The sequence below is a fragment of the Symphalangus syndactylus genome, chromosome 8, assembly GCF_028878055.3.
Source record: "Symphalangus syndactylus isolate Jambi chromosome 8, NHGRI_mSymSyn1-v2.1_pri, whole genome shotgun sequence".
NCBI lineage: Eukaryota > Metazoa > Chordata > Mammalia > Primates > Hylobatidae > Symphalangus > Symphalangus syndactylus.
This window is the reverse complement of record NC_072430.2, coordinates 142,418,227-142,440,608: the sequence shown is the minus strand read 5'-3', so window position 1 is coordinate 142,440,608 and position 22,382 is coordinate 142,418,227. Positions and strand designations below refer to the sequence as shown.

Below are 22,382 nucleotides of genomic sequence, written 5' to 3'. Positions count from 1 at the left end.
AGAAACAAATTCCAAATAACTGTCAGAGATCAGTTCAACTTTCCTAATTGCCAAAGACATGCAAATTAAAACCACAGAGGAAATCTCCTTTTGACCTGCAAAAATAAAATCCCTACAAACTCAATACTCATGAACCTATGAGGAAATAGGCATTTTCATATGTTGCTAATAGAATTATAAATTAGTAAAATTCTTTAGAGAAACAACTGGCAAAAATCTACCAAGAACCACAGAATGGGCTGGGCGTGGTGGCTTATGCCTGTAATCCCAGCATTTTGAGAGGCAGAGGTGGGTGGATCACCTGAGATCAGGAGTTTGAGACCAGCTTGGCCAACATGGTGAAACCCTGTCTCTACTAAAAATACAAAAAATTAGCTAGGCATAGTGGCAGGCACCTGTAATCTCAGCTACTCGGGAGGCTGAGGCAGGAGAATTGCTTGAACCCAGGAGGCAGAAGTTGCAGTGAGCCGAGATTGTGCCACTGCACTCCAGCCTGGGCAACACAGCAGGATTCCGTCTCAAACCACCCCCCCCAAAACCACAGAATGTTCATGGTACATGCTACAGTAAGCCCACTTGCATGAATTATTTCTCGCAGCAACGTTTAACAATAAAATTAATTTTTTTAAAAAAACCAAAGGATATATGTACACAAGTTCTTATAGTGTTATCATTTATTTATTTCAGACAGGGTCTCACTCTGTCACCTGGGCTGGAATGGTGTGGCACAACCTCAACTTCCTGGGCTGAGGCGGTCCTCCCACTTCAGCCTCCCTAGGACTACAGGTGTGCCCATTACACTCAGCTAATTTTTACATTTTTTGTAGATACCTGGTTTCGCCATGTTGCCCAGGCTGGTCTCGAACTCCTGGGCTCAAGTGATCCACATGCCTTGGTCTCCCAAAGTGCTGAGACTGCAGGTGTGAGCCACTGCGCCCGGCTCCATCATTTATAATAGCAAAAACCAGGAAATGGCTTTAACTCTGGCAGGAGTAGGGAACCACAGCGTGCCAGGGTGAACTGCCCTAGAGTGAGGCAGCCTCCACTGCCTGGGCAGTGAGGGTAAACTCAGTCTCTTTTTCAGAAAGTGCATTCTCCATTTTTTGAGTGAGACAAGAAGCTGAAACGAGCGGACTCAGACCCAAGGCCTGTCCCAGGACGCATCCCAAAGGGCACCCTGTGCTTGGGTTCCGCAGGATACTCGGTGTCCTCCAACTATGCACAGGGAAGGCTGCGAGGTGCCACTGCTCCCTGGAGGCCCTCCCACAGGGGACAGAGCATGCTGCTGGCCTGCCTGTGCCTGGGAGATGTCTACCATCTGAGTGATGAATGGATAGATCCTGGGAGATGCCATGGCCCAGCCTGGGGGCTGGTGTGAAGGTCAGCATTAGGAGGGGACATCTGCTCTGTCCTCTACCCACCGCCCTCCCCACACAGGACCCACAGCCAGAGGTGTCGCACACAAGGGCACATCTTCATCCTCTCTCCCCCACCCCCACCCCTTTGCCGTGGGCAGCCCAGGAGGCCACCTTCGGGACTCAGTGAAGCCCCGTGTGCACAAGCTGGCCTGTGTCCCAGGATAGCCAAGTCCCATCTGCACAGCCTGGATGGTTCTAGGGCTTTCTGCGGGCATGGCTGCCACAGTCGAGCGTCCACAGGTGGAGGCGGGGGTGGATGCTGAGCTGCAGCAAGCCCCTGCCACCAGACACATTCCACCTGCCCACCCTTTCACTCACTGCCGGGATCTGCTTAGCGTCACCCCATGTCTGACCTTTCGCGTTGACGCACAGGCCTATTTTCATCCCCAAACTCAGGAGGATGTGAAACCAGGCAGTTAATCACCTGATGGGAAAGATGCCATGGTGGGCTCAGTGCCACGCTCAGCGCTAAGTCACCACAGGGTCTGGGGAAGGTCTCTCCATCTGTGCCTTCCCCCAGGGCCAGAAGACTTCAGAAAAAGAGGTGCTGAGGATGACATGGTGGTCCCTGGTGTGGAGGGGTGAGGCCAGCAGTTGCCCGCCCCAGCCCCAGCCCCAGCCTCCAAGCTCCCCGACATGAGGGTTCCTCTGCTGTGGGTCCTCACAGATGCATTTCTCCTGGAGCTTTCTGAGAAGGGAAACGGGGCTCCTCCTCCCCATCCCAGAGCCGCCCAGCCCAGCAGGCAGGTGTCATCAGATCCTCTGGGGATCCTCATCAGAACCCACCATGGAGCACACATGTTAAGTGAGGCAACCCCTGACCTGAACAAATTCCAGGGGTGGCTGCCAAGAACTCTGAGCCCTGGTTTATTTCCCTAGTGCTGAAAACCAGCAGAAGGCGCTCCCTGCACAACCATGGTCACACGCGCCAAAGAGACTAGAGGAAGGTGGAATGACACCCCCAAGGGGCGGCCTGGGCAGGGCCGGCATATCCCCAGCCACTGCCCCACCCTGCCCAGCCCTGGACAGCTGTGTCTACAGCCCATCCCCATGGGGACCAGGCACCCCAGCTGATGCCTGTGCAGGCCGCAGGAGTGGCGTCCTCAGGGGAGCCAGACTGGTGTCACTGCGTGAGCTGGATGTCTTTCCTGGCACAGCCACCTCCTTCTCTCCTCCTCCGCCCCCTTCTCCTCTGTAAGCCTTAGCCTGGAGTCTTCAAGGACCCGGCTCCCAGGGGCTCTTCCTGCTCCTCCACCTCCCACTGGGCTGGCCATTAGCGCTGAAGGCCCCAGGAGGTCAGGGGTCAGCAGCCGGGTTCCCATGCCCCTGGGGTGTGCTCTGGAGATGCCTGGAAAGATTCTCCCACCTAGAGGGGCAGAGGGTGGGGGAACAGACATCTAGCCAGGGCTTTCCTCACAAGAACTGGCTTCATGCCCGGTGCAGACACACAGAGAGGGGCACGGCAGGAGAGATGGTGTGGCGGTGGGCAGGGAGGTCGGCCTCGGCCTGGGCAATGCTAGCCTTTGGATCCTCTGAGACCTGGCTGTGCTGGGCACTGCCATCTGTCCTGTCTGCGCCTGAGGGCCTTTCCGTGGAGCCCACGCTATTCCACCAGCACACACAGGGATGACAGCACTGCAGCCACCAGGCAGAGCACAGAGGGGTCCCAGTGCTCGTGGGCATGGAGCAAGCTCCAGGGCGGACACCTCCATGAACAAACCCACAAGGGCACCGAGGCAGCCCCAGATGCCGTACTGGGAGCTCCTGATGCGCACGACAGGCCTCAGGGAGGTGGGTGGACTCCAGGGCCAGGCCTCTGGGCAGGGGCAGGCAGTGGGCAGGGCTCTGTGAACAGCTCATCCCGAGACCTCGCGGGGGTCGAGCTCAGCAGGAATCCAGGAGGACACCCTGCCCTTGGCCCAGAGAGCCCTCGTGATTTCAGAAGAAGCCTCCCTCTCAGTTCCTGCTGAAATTCAAAACACAAGCAGCTGTTCCCATGTTGCTGCTGAGTTCTGAAGAATTTCCTGACTTGACTCTTTTAGCAGGAGACACAAAGAAGGCAACAGGAGGGAGATGCAGCAGGCTGGGAAGGACCCCAAGGTGTTGGTGCCCCCTGCCCAACATCGTGTGGACCCAGAGCGTCATGCCTGGTGCTGGCCATGCTGAGCCGCAGTACCACAGCAGGCACTGAAGACATTTGTCTCGCGTCCCCCAATTACCATGCTGGGCTGCAGCCCCACTCCCTGGGGCCTGGAGCCCCGTCCTCTGGGCAGCTCCTTGGGCTGGGGGAGGGCCCATGATTGCCCGGCACGGGGTCAGCAGGGCAGGGCAGGATCCGCAGTGACAGCCTCGGGTAACCAAAGCTGAGGTGGCCTGAGGCTGCCATGGTCAGTATTTACAAACCTGGAAGCTGTAGGGCAGAGGGATGGAGGCATCCCAGCTGGTATGGAAGTGAAGTCTGGTTCTCTGGGGCCCAGTGACCTCGGATGCAGGGCAGGCTGTGGCCCCATCCCTCTGGCGTCTTCCCCCAGGACACCTTTCCCCTGCCCAAGATGGCACTCAGACCTTGAAGCTGTACAGGGTGGGGTGGAATAGGCGTGTCCCCTTCCCTCTTAAATCAACCGAGCATTTCTTGTTTGGGTGAGGAAATCTGACGTGAGGCTTTTAAAAACCCATGTTTTATAGCTGAGTCCAGCACATTCCAGATTCTTCTCTTCTCTGTTCTGCCTTCTTTCTCCCTCCCCCACACCCACAGGAAGGTCTCTGGAAATGGGAGTTCCCGATGACACGTTTGCCAGGTTTTCTATACCTCCACAAATCAGATTGTAGCTCCAGTTAATACATTAATCACATTACGCCTCCATCAGCAAACCAAGGCTGCAGCTTAATGAGATGATAACCCCTGGTAAATGACGGACCAGCCAGCTTGCAGGGGAGTCTGGCCCCGCTGAGCTCATTCAGCCACTTTTCAGGGACCCGTTCCATGTAGCTGAGTGGAAGACACCCCACACGTGTTAGAAAGGGCTCAGGAGTCACCCCCAAGCCTTGCTCACAACAAACAACCTGACAAAATCCACCAACCAGGTAACAAAGCAACAGGATGAGCGGAGGAGTGGGGTCACGGTCAGGGCAAGGGAGCCCAGCAAGCACCTGCGTGCAGATCCATGCCGGGCAGCGAAGGTCCCAGGGCAAGCGCAGTGGCTACAAACCCTGAATGCGAAAAAAAAAAAAAAGTGGACCCACAGGCCAGGGCAGGGACCCAAAAATGACCCCTGTGCAGAGGAGCCTCTTTTTTTTTTATTTGAGGCAGGGTCTGGTTCTATCACCTGGGCTGGAGTGCAGTGGTGCCATCATGGCTCACTGCAGCCTTGACCTCCCAGGCTTGAGTGATCCTCCCGCCTCAGCCTCCCAAGCACCTGGGTCTACAGGTGTGCAACACCACGTACAGCTAATTTTTACATTTTTTGTAGAGATGGGTCTCACTTTGTTGTCCAGGCTGGTGTCAAACTGCTGGGTTCAAGTAATTCTTCTGCCTTGGCCTCCCAAAGTGTTGGGATTACAGGCGAGAGCCACTGCACCAGGCCATGAGGAGTCTTCCATTCACTTTTTACTTCTATTCAATGTCCCCAGTAAAGCAGGGATCACGGGGGGCCTCCTTCCCATCTGCTTTGATAGAGGAAGCAAGACTTCCAGGCCGGCACCAGGAGCTGGTACGAGCATGTCTCAGCCCCCACTTACTCCTGTGTGTGTATCCCACAAAAGGCTGGCCGGCCACATTTATCTGTGTCGCTCATAGGAAGGTGAGTCCCCTTTGACATGCAGCTGTTGTTAAATGAGATCTCTGATTTCAGAAGAGTCTGGAAGCTTCCTCTGCCATATACCAAGATACCTGCAGGCCCAGCCCAGGGTCCTGGGACAGCTATGACCTTGGGCAGCAGCAAGCATGTGGCAGATCTGGCCCTGGGGCTCCTGCCTTCAGAGTCCCCTGCCCTCCATGCCAGCCTGGTTTTGGATACCTGACCCCAATAATTGCCTGGTTCTGCTTCCTTGGCATTTGCCCCAGCTGCCAAGCCTCAACTGCACTTGGCTCAGAGAGGGGCCTTTCCCAGAGCCTGCGTCCCCCATCAGGTCACCTGCCTGGCTCACAGTCCTTGAGACCACTGGGGACCCTGCTTGGGCTGGGAGCATTCCCTGAGGCCAGCCGGCTGGCTGTCTGGCTGCCTGCTGGTTGGCCTCACTTTGGGGTCCCGCTCATCCAGCAGACACAGTGCCACCTGCCCACACCTGGTGATGGCCCACACCTGGTGATGGCCTGCCTGCAGGCAGCCTAGTGCCTCTCACCCTATTTGTGCGTTTGTGTTCTCTCCAGGGCCCTCTTCTCCTCCACCAGTCACTCAGACAAACTTGCCCACCGTAGAACCCCAGGCCCTCGCTGCTACAGGAGACCCTTGGAAGGCTGCCCTTGGCCCACTGCCAGGCTTGGTGTCTCAATGCGATGGACCTCACCAGGTTGGTGGGGACATTGCCAGGGCGGAGGCAGCACCTGAAGGTTGGCATCCCCATCTCAGGAGGCCACAGTTATATGGAGGCAGGGCATCCCTCCACCTCCGCTGGGAACCAGGAGGGCGCCATGGGTACCAGCTGTGTGAGCCTGGGCAGGTGAAGCAGCAATCACAACAGCCCCACCTCCGCCAGGCTGCTGCTGACCTGAATAAGCCAATATACGTTACGTGCTTGACACAAAGCCCAGCACACGGTAATAAACGCCAGCTACAGTAAACGCGTTCCTTGGAATAAGTTAAGGGATAATTAGGTAAACATTCTGCAGGTGGTGAGGACCCATTGATAGTTCTGGAGAATAGATCAATATGAGATTCAGGTGAGATGAGGAAGGTTTGGGAAAGGGATGATTTAAGAAGGCATGGGCCAAGTGCACAGGGAAGCTTAGTGCATGACAAAGGTGGCATCTCAGGTCACCGGAAGCAGAGATGGACGTTTGCATAAAAGAGACAAGTGGGTAACCCATCCAGAAAAAGATAACATTTGATTCATAGTTCACACCATACACAAGAATAAACTAGAATAAACTCCGATGGGCCAAGGATTTGGACGGGACCAGTGGGACCACACAGGCTAGACGAAAACGTGGCAAATCCCTCTTTTCCCTTAATGTGGGGAGGGGCTTTCCACTAGGATTCCAATCCAGAGGCGATCAAAGATGGATGGTTTCGACCACATTAAAAAAATTGTGTGGCAACAAAAACACCAAAAAAAAAAAAAAGTTGAAAGACAACCAACAAACTAGGAGAAAATCTCTAATGTACACGAGAGACAAAGGCCTAACCCCTCATCTAACATACAAAGAACTCTTTAAAAATGACCTGATAGAAAATAGGAAAAGACACAATTTGCCAAAAAGATAAAAGAACGGCCTGTAAACATGCGAAAGATGTTCAGATTCGCTCCTAAGTACAGAAATGCAAATTCACATGCTGCTGAGACATCATTTCTCACGTATCAGACAGTGACAACTCTAATGGATGACAGCACAGTCTGTTGGTGGGTCTGGGGAAACGGGCACCCCGTACGCTGCTGGTGGGAGCGCAAACTGGCATAAGCCTTCTGGAGGGACGTTGCAAAACCTTACACATTCCTCCTGCTCTCACCTTTGGTCCTGCAACTCCACTTCTGGGTATCTATTCTGAAGAGTCAGCTCCAGTGCTGGGAAAACACGGATGCATGAGGCCATTCACGTCGATGCTGAAATGGGAAAATACTGGCCACAACCTAAGTGCCTCTGCTCGCTTGGCTTCTGCCCCAGCTGAAAGGAAAATGGCTGAAAAACTCTGCATGGCGGAGTACTATACAGGTGTAAAAATGAAGGAAGCTCCCTCTGCACTGACAAGGAGAGATTTCCAGATTATGTTGTTAAGTGAAGAAAAACCAAAGTACAAAGCAGTGTCATTAGTATACAACCCTTTATATAAGAAGGGGATATAAGAAAATGCAGGCATGTGCTCATTTATGCAAAAGATATACTGGAAAGAAAAACCAGAAACTGATGAGGTAAGTTGCCCACAGGAATTGGGTGGGAACAGGGTGAAAGGAATGAGAGAAATGGGAAGGGGCAGTAGGAGGAGGGACAATGCCAGTTGTCTGAACACACCTTTGCGCAGAGAGCTCTGCCGCTGGAACCAGTGTGATGGTTAGCTTTATGAGCCAACTTGGCCAGGCTACAGTCAAACACTAATCTAGGTGTCACTGTGGGGGTAGTTGGGAGATGTGGTTAACATCTATCATCGGTTGTCTTTAAGTAAAGGGGATCATCCTTGATGCTGGGGGTGGGGCCTCACCCAGCCAATGGTAAGGCCTTACCAGCATGTTCGGAAATTCTGCCTCAAGAATGCTGTGTCAGCTCCCAAGAGCTTCCAGCCTGCTGGCCTGCTGGGCCCCGCGATTGGGCAAGCCGATTTTTTGAAACAATATTGTTTTACCCAGCCTTTCTTGATACCATGGCTTAAACAGGGATTCACCCATGTTTTCTTCTAGCACCTTTATGGTTCCGTGGGTTCTATCTAAATCCCTGGGGTGTGTGTATACCCACACATACACATATACATCTTGGTTTCTAGATACCATTCTCTAACAAAAAGAACCAGGGTTCCTTGGAGAAATGGCTGACTTCAGGGCTGGGGCACAAAATGTATAAGATAAGCCTGGAACATCTCGTGGTACCAGAAAGAAAGAAAGTGCTCAAAAAAAAAGCCAGGGGCAATGTGAAAAGGACACAGAAGCCAATGTGAAGGCTCTGCAGTAGCCAAAGCTGGGACCAACTTAAGGGACCTTGTGATAGCACTGGGCCCCCTGGATGATCCAGCATCTCCCATCTCAAAGCCACCTGATTAGTGTCACCAATTCCGTCTGTGACTTCATTCCCCTTTGCTGTGTAATGTGACACATTGACAGTGCCAGGAATGAAGGATGGACATCTCTGGGGGGCATCATTCTGCCAAACGCAGACCCCAGGGGCTGGCAGGCCTGGGCTGGCGTGCTGAGATGTTGTGATGTGGACTTTCCTTCTTGGTTCCTAAATTATCTTGATTTTTTTTTTTTTTTTTTGAGACGGAGTCTCACTCTGTCACCAGGCTGGAATGCAGTGGTGCCATCTTGGCTCACTGCAACCTCCGCCTCCTGGGTTTAAGCCATTCTCCTGCCTCAGCTTCCCGAGTAGCTGGGATTACAGGTGTGTGCTACCACGCCCAGCTAATTTTTGTATTTTTAGTAGAGATGGAGTTTCACCATGTTGGCTAGGCTGGTCTGGAACTCCTGACCTCAGTTGATCCACCCGCCTCGGCCTCCTAAAGCGTTGGGATCACAGGTGTGAGCCACAGTGCCTGGCCGGATTTTTTGTTTTGTTTTGTTTTATACTTTAAGTTCTAGGGTACCTGTGCACAACGTGCAGGTTTGTTACCTATGTATACATGTGCCATGTTGGTGTGCTGCATCCATTAAATGACGAGTTAATGGGTGCAGCACACCAACATGGCACATGTATACATAGGTAACAAACCTGCACGTTGTGCACAGGTGCCCTAGAACTTAAAGTATCGTAATAATAAAAAAAAAAAAAAAAAAAGAAAATTCCCAGCAACTCCCCCTCCTTCTAGTTCCAGCTATCGCCACTGGGCTCCGAGGATGGCGAACTCTCTCTGGCCTCAGCGCTAATTATTCCTCTTTGCGCTCTGGCACTGTAGGAAGCCATCTGTGGTAGCTTCTATTTCTAAGGACACTCCACCATGGCTGCTTGTGGAACACTGGGCATTACCCTGCTGTCTTCTGCCAGGCCTCCTGTTCACAATCAATCTACACAAATCAACCATCACTTCCACAAAGCAGGTGGGGGAGAGTGCTTTTCTCCAGGGGCCCCCCACTGTGTCTTCCCTGGATCATAATAAAATGCAATCTTAATTTAAATACAAATGACTCAGCTGTGGCAGAAGGCCAATTAGCCGAAAGAACAGGCTGTTCTGATTTTTAACAACCTCTCCCCGCTCAACTCATTTTTCACCTTAGAAAAGAAGGCCCTGAAATCTTGGAGACCTTCAGTACAGTAGAGTGAGGAGACCCTGCTGAGGGCACAGGGCGCCCGGAGACCCCAGAGGGTTGGGGGGGGCTCCCTGGTTCACTGTGTCTTATCAGGGGCCTTTGAGGCTGGAGCCATGACTTTGGCCCTCCCACCTTTGGGAGCACCAACTCTCCCACCTGAACTGGAGCAGACGGTGTGGGGTTTCCGTTGTTTTAAATCCCAGCATGCACACCTGCATACACCCCATGCCTTCCTACTTTTTAAAAAGTTTGGGCTCTGAAGGTGGAGAGTCGCCTCAACAACAGTGCACTGAGCACGGACTCTGGGCCTGAAGGAGTTCCCTGGGGTGAACGAAGGGGGCAGAGAGCACATGGCCGGCGGGAGGAGAAAACAGAGGCCACTCATCTGCCAGCCTCAGTAAGACAGAAGAGGGCAGGCTGTGGCCAGCGGGGCTCTGAGGGTAGATGGAGGCCCAAACCCAGGCTCAGAGAGGCAGTGGGAGCCACCCAGTCTCAGGGCCTCCCAGCCGTGGGCTTTCTCCCTGTGCCCACACCAGCCTGCAACCCACAGGGGACGGGTGATAAACCAACCACGGGTCTTCAATCCCACAGAATCGTGCCCGGGTGTGTCCTGGACCCTCAGGGGACACCACAGCCACATGTACTCTTCGTGTGTGACCTTCGTGCAACCTTTCCTCCGTGAAGACCCTCCCCAGGGCCTCCTCCCTGCCCCTGGCCCTCCCCACCGGTCCCTAGGGCTCCCTTTCTCTCAGGCACTAGGGAAAGCGCTTGTCGTCGGTGGGGCACCAGGACTTGCGCTGCGCAGTCAACCTACAGACGGATCTCTGTGCAAAGGTCGCATGGCAGGGAGGCAGTGGCTGTCAGCTCCACGCACGCCCTGCTGACCCCACCACTCACCCACTGTAGCCCCAGGACACCCCAGCGCCTCCCACGGAGGTAGAAAGAAGGACTCGAAAGTCGATCGCGGACATGCGGAGTTCTGATCCCCCCTCTGGAGGCAGAGGAGCCTGGGCCTGCTGGGGAGAATCCCTAGGCCTTCTGATGGGGGCCCAGCACCCAGGAGGCTGAGGGAGGCAATGAGGGAGCCCCTCAAGCGGGAAGAAGGGCCCTTGGGCAGGAGGACTGGGCCAGGTGGGGGAAGGGTTCGGCTGAAGCCGTCCTGCTGGGGGCTGTGGGTGGTGACAGCCTGCTCCATTACCAGAAGCTCTGAGCTCTGGACAGGGTGGGGCCAGGAAGGACAGCTTTGGCCTGACCGCAGGGACAGAGGGAATCAGCAGGGATGTCCCTAAAACCAGGCTCCAGTCAGAGACCCGGCCACCCTGGGCACGAGACCCGACTCTCAGTCATCCTCCTGTCCTTGGAGAGGGCATGGGCATCTCTGGCTGGACATGGCCCAGTCTGAACCCTCTGTCCCCAGACCAGATTAGTGAGGACGTGGCCTCTTCCCACCGTCACTCTTCACATCCACCTGCCACTGGCCCCCTCCTCTGTCTTCATCCCGGGCCCCCCCCACCCCGGGGGAAGAACCCTTCCGGGGTCTAGAAAGGATCTTCCACAGCCCCAACGTGGTTCACTCCTCCCCCGCTTGCCCCCTCTCCCTCCCCAACCGTGTCCTGCCCACCAGGGCCCATGGGACTCACCTGATGGTCCTGCCCCAGTCACACCACAGTGTCTCCCCGACGGCCTCCATGTCTACCTGGAACTGGGTGAGGCAGAGCTCCTGGAGGAGGGCACCGTAGTTAGCCTCCTGGCAGGCAGTGGCCATGAAGAGGTGATGGGCTGAAATAGACATGACCATGAAGAGGTGATGGGCTGCAGCAGAGGCCTAGGGGCATCACCGCCAGCCCGCCCGCCCCCTGCAGCCTGGGCTCCACGAGAACGGGGCCTCTGAGCAACCCCTGGAGAGGGCGACTTCGGCTCCAGGTGGACGCTCTTCATCAATCGTTCTGTGACCTGGCAAAGGCCCTCCCTGCCTGCTAAGGGTGGCTTCGCCCTCAGTGCCTGTGCCAGCTTGGGCCAGGGCACTTTCCATCTCACAATTATGCCACCGGGCTGCCCCAGGCATGGGCGGCATGAGAGGGGCCCAGAGACAGTCCCTGGCTGCCCCTGTTCCACGGGTACCTGGGGATGGGCTGGGCTGGGCTGTGCCCCTCAGCCCGGGAGCTGCAGGCACATCTCCTGCCTGAATATCCGCCGGCTATGAACCGAGCTGACAAATGGAAGCATGAACTGTGCTCCCTCCTCCTGCCTCGAGCCATACACCAGAGCAATAGTGACCTGCCCAGCGGTGCCCTGCACAGAATCAGGATTCACTCATTTCCCCCGTAGCTCACTACTGGCTGGGGGTGGGCGGGGAGAGCATGGCACTTGGTCCCCACCCACCAGGCTTCTTCTTCCTCCTCAGGCTGAGCCTCTCTTTCTTGGCCACCTCGTAGGGCAGCTGGGGGCAGGGGCTTTGCATTCCCTGTTTAGGGCTTGGCTCCTGGCCCTCCCACTGTCCCCAGACCCCCCTCCTTTTCCCCTCAGGCCACATCCTCTGCCCAGGGAGGACCCCCAGCCCCACCCCTACCGGCCTGGCCCTTACAAATTCCTGGAAGGAGCTTGGCACCGGGAGGCCAGAGCTGCCCTGGGAGACACTGGGGGCACCCAGCCCCTGCAGCCCACCGCCTGGCCCCCTGGGCCTCGTGAGTGAGGACACCAAGTTGCCCCTTGCAGCCTCGGGCCCAGGGAGCCCACCCAAGGAGAGGCGGCTGCCCTTGGGCAGGCAGATTGGGTGAGGGGTTCTGGAGTACCAGTCTCTGGCATGTGGCCTAGGGAGGGTTGTGAGCTCGAGGGGCCCCTCGGACTGCTGAGTAAAACGCAGAGGAACTGGAGCTGCCCCGATGCTCCGGGCACCCCGGAGTTCTTCACACACGGCCGCCTCAAAGTGGATCTGACTGCGATCAGCAATTTACGGATGGGGGAACTGAGGCTTCGGGGTTCAGAACTGGGCCCCAGGTCCCATGGCCGGAAGTGGTATGGACCAGAGAGCACTTGGCCGCTCCCGGGGCTGTGGGGCTGGGCACCAGATGGGAGGTGGGAAGCACAGGGAAGGGCCTGATGTTCCCGGAGGTGCACCTGGGGGAGGACGAGCAGGTGTCCATGCGGGGGTGGGGTGGGGGTGCTGTCGCAGAGCACCACTCCAGGCCCAGTGGCCGGTGTCAGGGTGAACGGATCCCACACACTGCACACCTGGGCACTGGCCCAGTCCACAGCTGCTAGAGAGAGCAGAGTGCTGGCCAGAGAGGCTGAGCCCTGCACCGGGCCGAGGCCATGAGTGGGTCCCAAAGAGCCAGGTGTGTTGAATCAGGGATGTTTAGCCCAAGAAGCCAGGGAGTGATGTGGGTGCGGTCGGGCCTGCATGGAAGGCTGGGAGTTGGAAAAAGCCCCTCGGAAGAGCTCAGGACAGGACCTGCTGGCAAGTGAGACAGAGTCCCCTCACCTCACTCCAGTGGGTCACCCACCCTCGACCCCTGGCATGAGCACCCAGCATTGGAGTTTGTGGCCACAGAGGGAGCTGCATCTGCCCCTGGGAAGGCTGAGGGCAGAACAGCCTCCCCCCGGCACCCCGGGGACACCTCAGGAGGCTCTGTACCCACCTGAGTCCATGCTGCTTCCCGACAGCACAGTCCCCACCGTGTCCATACCAGCACCATGAGTGCACCCTGGGGCCGGCTGGGCCTGCTGTGGATGCGCCCCCCACCCTGGGGGCTTCTTTCACCCACAGTCAGGGCAGCTTTGGAGAAGGGGCTATTTCCGACACCTGCCCCATCAAGATGTCCCCTAGGAAAGCCCACCTACTGTGGACAGTGATGCCCCAGGAGCTTCCAGGAGTTCAGGAGGGCTCAGACACTGACTCTTCAACTCATGGAAGGAATTCTGGGCTGCCTGTCCAGCTGCAATTGCAGAATCGTCCCAGTTTGTCCCCCACCCCTCACTGCTCCTGGCATCCCACCCCTGCCCACTGCCTTTCTATGGTAAATCCTGGGTCCCAGTCCCACCTGCCCTCCTCCGCTGCCCTGTCCTCCAAGAGGCCCCCGGCTGACCCTACCTATGGGAAGCCTGCCCCCCAGCCCATTTCCTCAGAGCCTCACTCAGGCTGGTGGAGCGTCTCTTTCTTTCCTCAGAACCCTCTTGGCTGCCCTCTCATCTCCCACTCCTTTCTGACTCGTGCGCACAGCCTCCGTGGCACCCAGCAGCTTTGCACATTAATATTTGTCAAATGAGCCAGCAACTAAGATGGCCATACCCGGATTTCTCAGTGGCCATTCTGCCTGGGAGTGAAGCAAGCGTGCCTCAGGCTGTCCAGCGTGGAGTGGAAAGATTGGGTGTCAGGGTCATGAACCACTGCGGACTCCCCTCCTGCTTTGGAAGAGCCACTTTTAGGACAAATGAAGATGAACAGGCACGTCTGTGCCTCAGTCAGGATCCTTGGCTGCACGCAACAGAAACCAACTGGGGCTGGTGTGAGCTGTGGAGGATCTGGTAAAGGGACCTTGGTGGCTCCCAAGTCCCCAGGAGGGTCTGGGAAGCAGGGTCTGCACAACCGCCCTGCAGAGCCAGTCCCCGTGTGGAGGCCGAGCTACTCCTTCTGGTGGGGTCTCCAACAAGCGAAGGGAGTGCAGGTGCAGGGGCCAGAAACAATGACAGTGGTCCCTTCACCCCCGGCCACAGGGTGTCCCTCCCTGTCAAATTCAGGTCAATCTCCTGCTGTCCCCTGGGCTGTCCAGAGCAGCTGCCTGCCCCCAACCTACTGGGCCTTCCTATCCTGCAGCCCAGCCAGTTCTAGCTTCCACCACCCATGCAACCCCCTGTCCTGGTCTGGCTGCAGAGCTGGTCCGGTGGCCTTGACCCTGGCCTGGCTCTGGGCTGGTCCCTCCTGGATGCTGCATCCCCCACCTCTCTTAGAGCCACTCTGCCTCCCAAGGGGCGGGACTGCCATACCCAGCCCATTGTCCCTTGCTCCTTAGGGACAGAGCCCTCCCCGACCAATGCTGCCCTTTCTTTCCCGCCGTATGGGAGCCCAGAGTCCCACAGCTGGGATGAGGCCAGGGGCAGCTGTTCAGGCAAATCTGGATACCAGTTTCATTTTTTAGGTACAGGCGAAGAATGCTTGGGTTTTTCTTAAATGAGCCTGATGTGGTTTCTTTCCTTGGAGAGAGAGGTAACACCAAAGTTTTAAAACAAGATAAAATTGCCAAAGTTTTAAAACAAGCAATTCAGGGCCAAATGGGTTCCATTCCTCTGTGTGACTGCAAATGTAATCATTCATAACTCATGTCTTTAAAAAGCCACATGCAGAGGTTGCTGGGTAGACAGCTGCGTTCCTCACCCAGCACTCGGCGTGTTAAGACGGGAACCTTCCCTCGAGCTGTGCGTAAGTTAGGAACTCAGTGTTGCTTGAGGGAGTTCAGAGCAACGGCTTCCTTCTCCACAGCAGGACAGCGCCCCTGAAATGAGCATACACAGCAGGCACCCCAAAGGTGGAGGGCCCTCAAGCAAAGTGACAGGGTGGGGACAGAAGGACGGGGCAGCTGGGCCCCCCACAGGGGACCGCTGGACACTGCTCATCAGGTGTTTGGGCTTTCTAAGGAGACAAGGGGCACAGAGCTGATGGGTCTCAAACTCAGCAAATGCACTTGACGCCCGTGTTTGGTCTGTGCCACATGGGGCAGGAAAGGCCAGTTCTGCAGCTGTGTATTTTAGGTTTGTAGAGAGAGAATCTCAGACCCCATCACTGTCCTCCTCCCAGCCGGAGTGGTGGCTAAACAGAGAGTGCGGGTCGGGTTCTAGGTCAAGTTCATGAAATTCCTGAAGCCTCCCTGCTCCCCTCCCACCAGCCAGTTCAGGATGCTGATAGCTGCAGCTCACAGGCCAAGTCCTGGCCTAAGCCCCTTGCACCCATTAGCCTGTTATTTTATTTTATTTTGAGACAGAGTCTTGGTCTGTTGCCCAGACTGGAATGCAGCAGCACAATCATGGCTTACTGCAGTCTTGACCTCCTTGGGCTTAGGCGATCCTTCCACCTCAGCCTCCTGAGTAGCTGGGACCAGAGGCACATGCCACCACACCCAGCTAATTTTTCTATTTTTTGTAGAGATGGGGTTTCCCCATGTTGTCCAGGCTGGTCTTGAACTCCTGGGCATCGTCCCACCTCAGCGTCCCACAGTGCTGGGATTACAGGCGTGAGCCACAGTGCCTGGCCACCATTAGCCTATTTAATCCTTGCAAATAACCATTATGGCAGGGACAGAGGGGCTCAGACAGGTTAAGTAACCTGCCTAGAGTCACACAGCCCAGGAGTGGTAGAGCCTGGATGCGATCCCTGGCATGCTTATCTCAGAACATGTGGGAGGCATGGTGAGGTCAGTGACCTCTTGTGGAGACCGCAACACCTGCCCCAAAGGCTGTGGGTGGCCCATGTCTGTGGAGGCTCTGAGGCCCTTGGCCAGGAGCTCCGGCTGCAGACGGGCTTCCTCAGGGTGTCTGCCTCCCTCAGGCTTCCCAGGAGTGGCTTCGGGGGCTCTCACTGGGCACGTGTGAGTCCCACGACCTGGACAGTCACCTGGCCACCCCACACTAATGCCCAACAGCGCAGGGGCCCTGGGAGAGTGGATGTGTGGCCATCGTCACCGTCACTGAGTGGACGACTTTTGCAAAGGGGCATGGACTGGAGAGAGCACGAGGTGCCCCCGGCAGCACCAGGGCAGGCCGAGAATAGGCTGCCGAGCTGCCTCTCCTCCCCGTGCCAGGCCCTCCTTGGCTGAGGGGCTGGCATCGTCCATCTACGCGCAGGCTCGATCCACACTCAATCCTGAAGCCCCCGCTAAGAACCACTAACGTCCTTAAGGCATGGATGATACCATCGCAGGAGGGTGGAAAGATGGTCGTCACTGTAGTAAACTATTCTCAGCATCCCTCCTTTCAAAGAAGCCTATATTTTTTCTCTTCTAAAACACACCTTTACTGAAGGATAATTTATATACCACAAATTCACCCATTTTACATAGACAATTCGATGATTTTTAGTAAATTCACTAAGTTGTACAACCATCACCATATCTAGTGGTTTTCTTTATTGTTTTTGAGACAGGGTCTCACTCTGCTGCCCAGGTTGGAGTGCGCTGGCGCTCTCTTGGCTCGCTGCAGCCTTGACTTCCTGGGCTTAAAGAAGCCTATTTTTGCATACATTTTATAGCACATAGCGCAGTGGCACAGGGGTCTAATTTATAAGCAAATCCTGGAGGAGCATGTCCAGATTATTTTACTGGCAGGGGCAGGACCAAGAGAGTTGGGGACGACTGTCCCAGAGCGTGGAAGTGCCCAGGGCCCAAGGGAGTTGGGGCGGGGGGGCGGAGGATGGGGGGCGGTGGAGGAAGCCGGAGCTCCCCAGCCCATAGGAACGCCTGCTCCTGCCTCCCTGACGTCTAGCTCTCCTGAACAGGGCCCCTGCAGTTGCCACGATCTGTCCCTGGTGGGTTGCGAGGCCTCTGTCCCCGGTGAGCGTCTGCTCCCTGCATGGCCTGGTCCGTTTCAGGCATGCGAGTGCCTGCGTGAGGTGTCAATCACGGCCTGGCGTTTCCTGTGTGGCCGGGATATCTCCCCAGTGCTTCCCTCCAGGTCAAACTTGACATCCTCTAGAGTGAAAGCACTCAGCTCTCTGAGCTCCCCTCTCCCTGCCCCTGCTCTGTCTAAAGTCCTGTCTCTCTAGGGGTCAGCGGGCTGAAGCCCCAAGGTGCCCTCCTTCCTCTGGCAAGACCCTCTCATTCCAACTTCTCAAGCCCAGGCTGAGAAACTCCCGCCATCCGCTACTCCCGCCATCTGCTGACACCTCTGAGCAGCCAGTGCAGGGGCGGTTGCGAGAAGAGGAAAGGTCCTCAGGGCCGTGGGCCAGGGCCGGGTCGTTCCTCTCCCACCCACACAGCTGCTTACCCCGCCAGAGCCTCCACCAAGTACATTCTCCTCCACCTGTCATCTGATTTTGGTCCTCAAAGACAGCAAAGCACTGCATTCCAGCCCACTGTCCCCTCTCTCGGGCTCAGAGCCTCTACCCCCACGAAGTGCCTGCTTTGTGCTGGATGGGGGTGCTGTGCACAGTTCTTTGTCCCTCTCTTGCATCCGTGTTGCCCACTCTTACTGGAAATGCCCAGGCCCTTCCAAGTCCTCACTCGGAGAACTGTGGCAGCCTCTAGCCTCACCTCCAACCTCGGGAACCTGGTGGGAGACCCCTGACTGCACACAGCACCCTCCATCCTCCTCCCCAGCCTTGGTCCTGCCCACGACTGCCATTCAGTAAAATTCTATACATTGTCAACAGGCACTCTTCATTTCTGAAGTTGACAAGCCAAGAAATCCTCATTTTTTTGGTCATAAAATAAAACACAGGTTGAACTAAAAACTGACTGTCCAAATTACCAGAGAAGAACAAGGAAAATACAGACCTGGAGAAAAAGTAGGAAGCTCCTGTAACTATTAAGAAACAGAAAATGGAAAATAAGATGTTAGATGAGCTCCAAGCATACTTCTTAAAGCCAGAAAGGCGGGTGAGCAGCACCAGGGCGCCGCATGGGCCAGGCCCTGCTACCGCCCCCACGGAGGCCTGGAGAGTCCTCAGAACGGGACGTGGGTGCTCCCACACCACCCCATCCTGCAGATCAGAGTTGCACGGGACGGGAAACGGCCGCCCAGGGTCACCAGGCCCTCAGGGCAGGCCCTGGGATTTGGTAAACAACATTAATATGTCCCTAAAATCCACAAGAAAACCAGATGCTAAACCAGGTCAAAGAGCTAAGTGACTCAGGGGAACATCCAAAAGGTGGGTGGTGGGACATGACACAGACAGAAGACTAGACAATGAGAAACCACAGTGTTGTCCCCGACAAAGCTGCCGCTGTCCACCTGTGAAGTAACGAATGGCTCCTCCATCCCGTTAGAACGGCTACCGTCGAAAACAAAATAACACATTTTGCCAAGGCTGTGGAGATATTTTTTCTTCCCCGGCTCGGCTCTCCAAGGCTGGGTTCCCCACGGCGTGCCGGGGAGCCTGCAGCGTGGCAGAGGTGGCCTCATGCGGCCCCTGAGAACCAGAGCCTTGCGCACTGCTGGTGGGAATGCACAAGCCACGGCCACTAGGGACATGCTGTGGCAGCTCCTCAAAACATTAAACACAGAACCCCCTGATGATCTGGGTATATGTCCTGGGTATGTGCCCAGAGGCACTGGAAGCAGGGTCTCACAGATATCTGAACACCCATGTTCACAGCAGCCTGATTCACAGCAGCCAGAAGTGGAAGCGACCCATGCGTCCACGGAGAATGGATAAACACAATGTGGTCTATCCATAACAATGGAATATTATTTGGCCTTCGAAAGGAAGGAAATTCCAATTCACACTACAACACGGAAGAAACTTAAGGACATCAGGCTAAGTGAAATGAGCCAGTCACAAATGCTGTATGATTCCACTTATACAGGCTCCTAGAGTAGTCAAAAGTAGAATCGTGGGTCCCAGCGGCTGGGAGAGGTGGTAAATCAGCAGGGGGTTAGTGTTTAACTGGGACAGAGTTTCAGTTTTGCAAAATGAAAAAAAACTTCTAGAGATGGATAGTGGCGATGGTTGTCCAGCAATGTGAGTGTGCTTAGTGGCATAGCACTGTACACTTAAAAATAGGTAAGATGGTACATTTTATGTGGTGTATACTTTACCGCAATTAAAATTAAAAAAGCAATGACTGGGACAGAGGTTATGCTATAAGAAGTCACCATGCAGCTGTGACTGGCGGGGTGACATATGGAATTCTCTATCCTCTGCCCTGCAGGAACACACAGCAACACATGCCCAGGGAAAGCAGGCAGGGTCACAAACGCAGCGCAGGGTTTTCACACAATGCGTATGGATGGGGAAGACGAAAATAAGGATACGGAGGCCCTAAGTATTAAATTTAATATGATGACTAGGATGGATACATAAAAACGCCACACTCCTCCCATGGGCTTATGGGCCATTTACAACACGAAAAATTTGCAAGACCAAGAAAGAAGCCGCAATGCACACTAAGTCATGGTTGTGGTTCCTGCTCTGCCCCTGACCACAGTGCAATAAAACTAGCAATGAGTATCGGCAGAGAAACCAAAGAGCCGGAGCCCCCGAGATTTGTAAAAACTTGCTTCCAACAGTTCACGTTCTGAAGAGGAAACAGAAACCACAAATGCAGAGAATCCAGAAAATATCAACAATGGGCACAAGGCAGAGGAAAACTCAGGGGATCCAGCCAAGCTGCCAAGCAGAGAACCGATGACGTTTCATTCCCATGCCAGAAAGAACAAAAACAAATGCATCAGGCATTCAAGAAAAAGTGCAGAGTAAGTAAACTCAAGAACTGTTTTTTTTTTGGGGGGGCGGGGTGGGGGGAATCAGTGAGGAAGAGACTAATCACAGATTAACCACTGTCCATTCTGATCAAGAAATAACATGAAAATAAGAATTCACAAAATTGCACTAAAAAGGACAAATGTTCACAGATGTAGAGGGAATTAGAAAAATAATTGTCCACATAATGATATGTGGATAAAATGAACAACTTCAGAGAAAAATGTAAAACAACATCATTGCTACAAGACACAGAAAACCCCAGCCAGGCGCAGTGGCTCACGCCTGTAATCCCAGCACTTTGGGAGGCTGAGGTGGGTGGATCACCTAAGGCCAGGAGTTCGAGAGCAGCCTGGCCAACATGGTGAAACCCTCTCTCTACTAAAAATACAAAAATTAGCTGGGCGTGGTGGCAGGTGCCTGTAATCCCAGCTACCTGAGAGACTGAGGCAGGAGAATCGCTTGAACTTGGGAGGTGAAGGTTGCAGTGAGCCGACATGGCTCCACTGCACTCCAGCCTGGGCGACAGAGCAAGACTCCATCCAAAAAAAAAAAAAGACAGAAAATCCAAGGGGACCAATAATACCAGAAAGATACTGAAAACGTTGCCAATTATCTGCACCATGAAAAGGAGCCTGGCCCCGGTGGTTTTGCAGGTGAAAATGAAGACCCTCTAGATCTTCAAGGAACTGCTTATTTCCATCATCCTGACTGTCCTAGCACACAGGGAAAGAATAAAGGTCGACAACCTGTATCTTGGGAAGAAAACCCAATGCTGGTACTAAAACTCCCAAGGGAAAGTACAGAGCAAGCTCACTCAGGAAGAACGAAGCCACACTCAGAACAAACAGTGGCCAACAGACACCTGTGAGCCAAAAGGCTGCACAGGAATGAGGGAACACTCCATTCATCCCCGAAACACGGTAGGTTCGCAGCCTCTGACCACTTCTCCTGTGTCATAGCCTCGCCAGTGCCAGTGGCCTGCCAGCGCCCAGGCAATGTCCAGCTGGGCAGGTTGCTGTGTCACATCGAACGGTTCTTCCTTCACATGACAAAAGCTACTTTACACACGGGAAGAAGATGCATTCTCCATCCCCCTCCCACCCCCGCCCCCACCCCCACAAAAATACAATAAAAAAGCATCTGGCCCCAAAGGAGAAAGACAGAAGGTTTAAGGTGTTAACTCTTGACCACATGGCTCTGAACTGTGGGGATCACCTACATGAAGCTTTTCTTCTGCCTCTGCCGCCACTGAGACAGCAAGACCAACCCCTCCTCTTGCTCCTCCTTCTTGGCCTCCTCAACATGAAGACCTTATGATGATCCACTTACACTTAATGAAAAGTATATATATTTTCTGTGGGCTTTTTTGAGATGAGATCTCACTCTATTGCCCACGCTGGATTGCAGTGGTGTGATCTTGGTTCATTGCAACCTCCACCCCCTGGGCTCAAGCGATCCTCCCGCCTTGGCCTCCCAAAATGCAAGGATTACAGGCGTGAGCTACCATGCTGGGTCTAATTTTCTTAATAACACTTTCTTTTCTCTAGCTTACTTTATTCTAAGAATACAGTATAGGCCGGGCACAGGGGCTCACGCCTGTAATCCCAGCACTTCGGGAAGCCAAGACGGGTGGATCACTTGAGGTTGGGAGTTTGAGACCAGCCTGGCCAAGATAGTGAAACCCCGTCTCTACCAAAAATACAAAAATTTGCCAGGCATGGTAGCAGGCACCTATAATCTGAGCTACTGGGGAGGCTGAGGCAGGAGAAACACTTGAACCTGGGAGTTGGAGGTTGTGGTGAGCCAAGATCGCACCACTGTACTACAGCCTGGGCAAAAGAGGGAGACTCAGTCTCATAAAAAGAAAAAAAAAAGAATACAGTATACATACATGTAACATACAAAATATGGGTTAATGGACTGATACTGTTACCAGTAAGGCCTCCGCTCCATAGTAGGCTATTGGTTGCTAAGCTTTGGGGGAGTCAAGGGTTACACTCGAATTTCTGACCATGTGGGAGGTCAGCGCCCCACCCCTGCGTTGTTCAAGGGTCCCTTGTATTGCCATCGCCAGCAGCAAAGGAAGGCAGCTGCTGTCACTCCCCTACTCAGCAGTGAGTCACTCTCCAACACAGTACGACTGGAGAACAAAACAGGGAAAATTGTTAAGAGGTGGTAGGACCACCCTAGGTTACGGGTGACCTTATGACTGGCCTGAAGAACCAAGCAGGAAGCAAAAAAACTAAAATAAAAAACAGGCACAGGGTGACAACAGTCACAAAACAAACACACAGAAGACGAGCTTCCTCCTAGCCCAGCGACCAGCTAGAAAATAAAATGGGGGAAAATATCCCACTCACGGTAGCGGCCACAAAGCTCCAGATTCCTAGACATCGAATGAGTCATCTGCAGGAGAAACGAAATCTCTGTGGAAGGGCCTGGATGCA

General features: G+C 54.5%; 1 protein-coding gene and 1 non-coding gene across 2 annotated transcripts in view; both read right to left on the bottom strand.

The window, feature by feature from the left end:
* RAMP1 (receptor activity modifying protein 1) overlaps positions 1–22,382 on the bottom strand; it is a 53,394-nt gene that overhangs the window by 24,410 nt on the left and 6,602 nt on the right. Inside the window, exon 2 of the mRNA XM_055291121.2 lies at positions 11,165–11,303. Coding sequence (XP_055147096.1) covers positions 11,165–11,303 — 139 coding nt within the window. The remainder of the gene's footprint in view (positions 1–11,164; positions 11,304–22,382) is intronic.
* LOC129488970 (small nucleolar RNA SNORD55/SNORD39) lies at positions 18,559–18,637 on the bottom strand. The gene has a single exon (XR_008659802.1). It is a non-coding gene; the product is annotated as a small nucleolar RNA SNORD55/SNORD39 (small nucleolar RNA).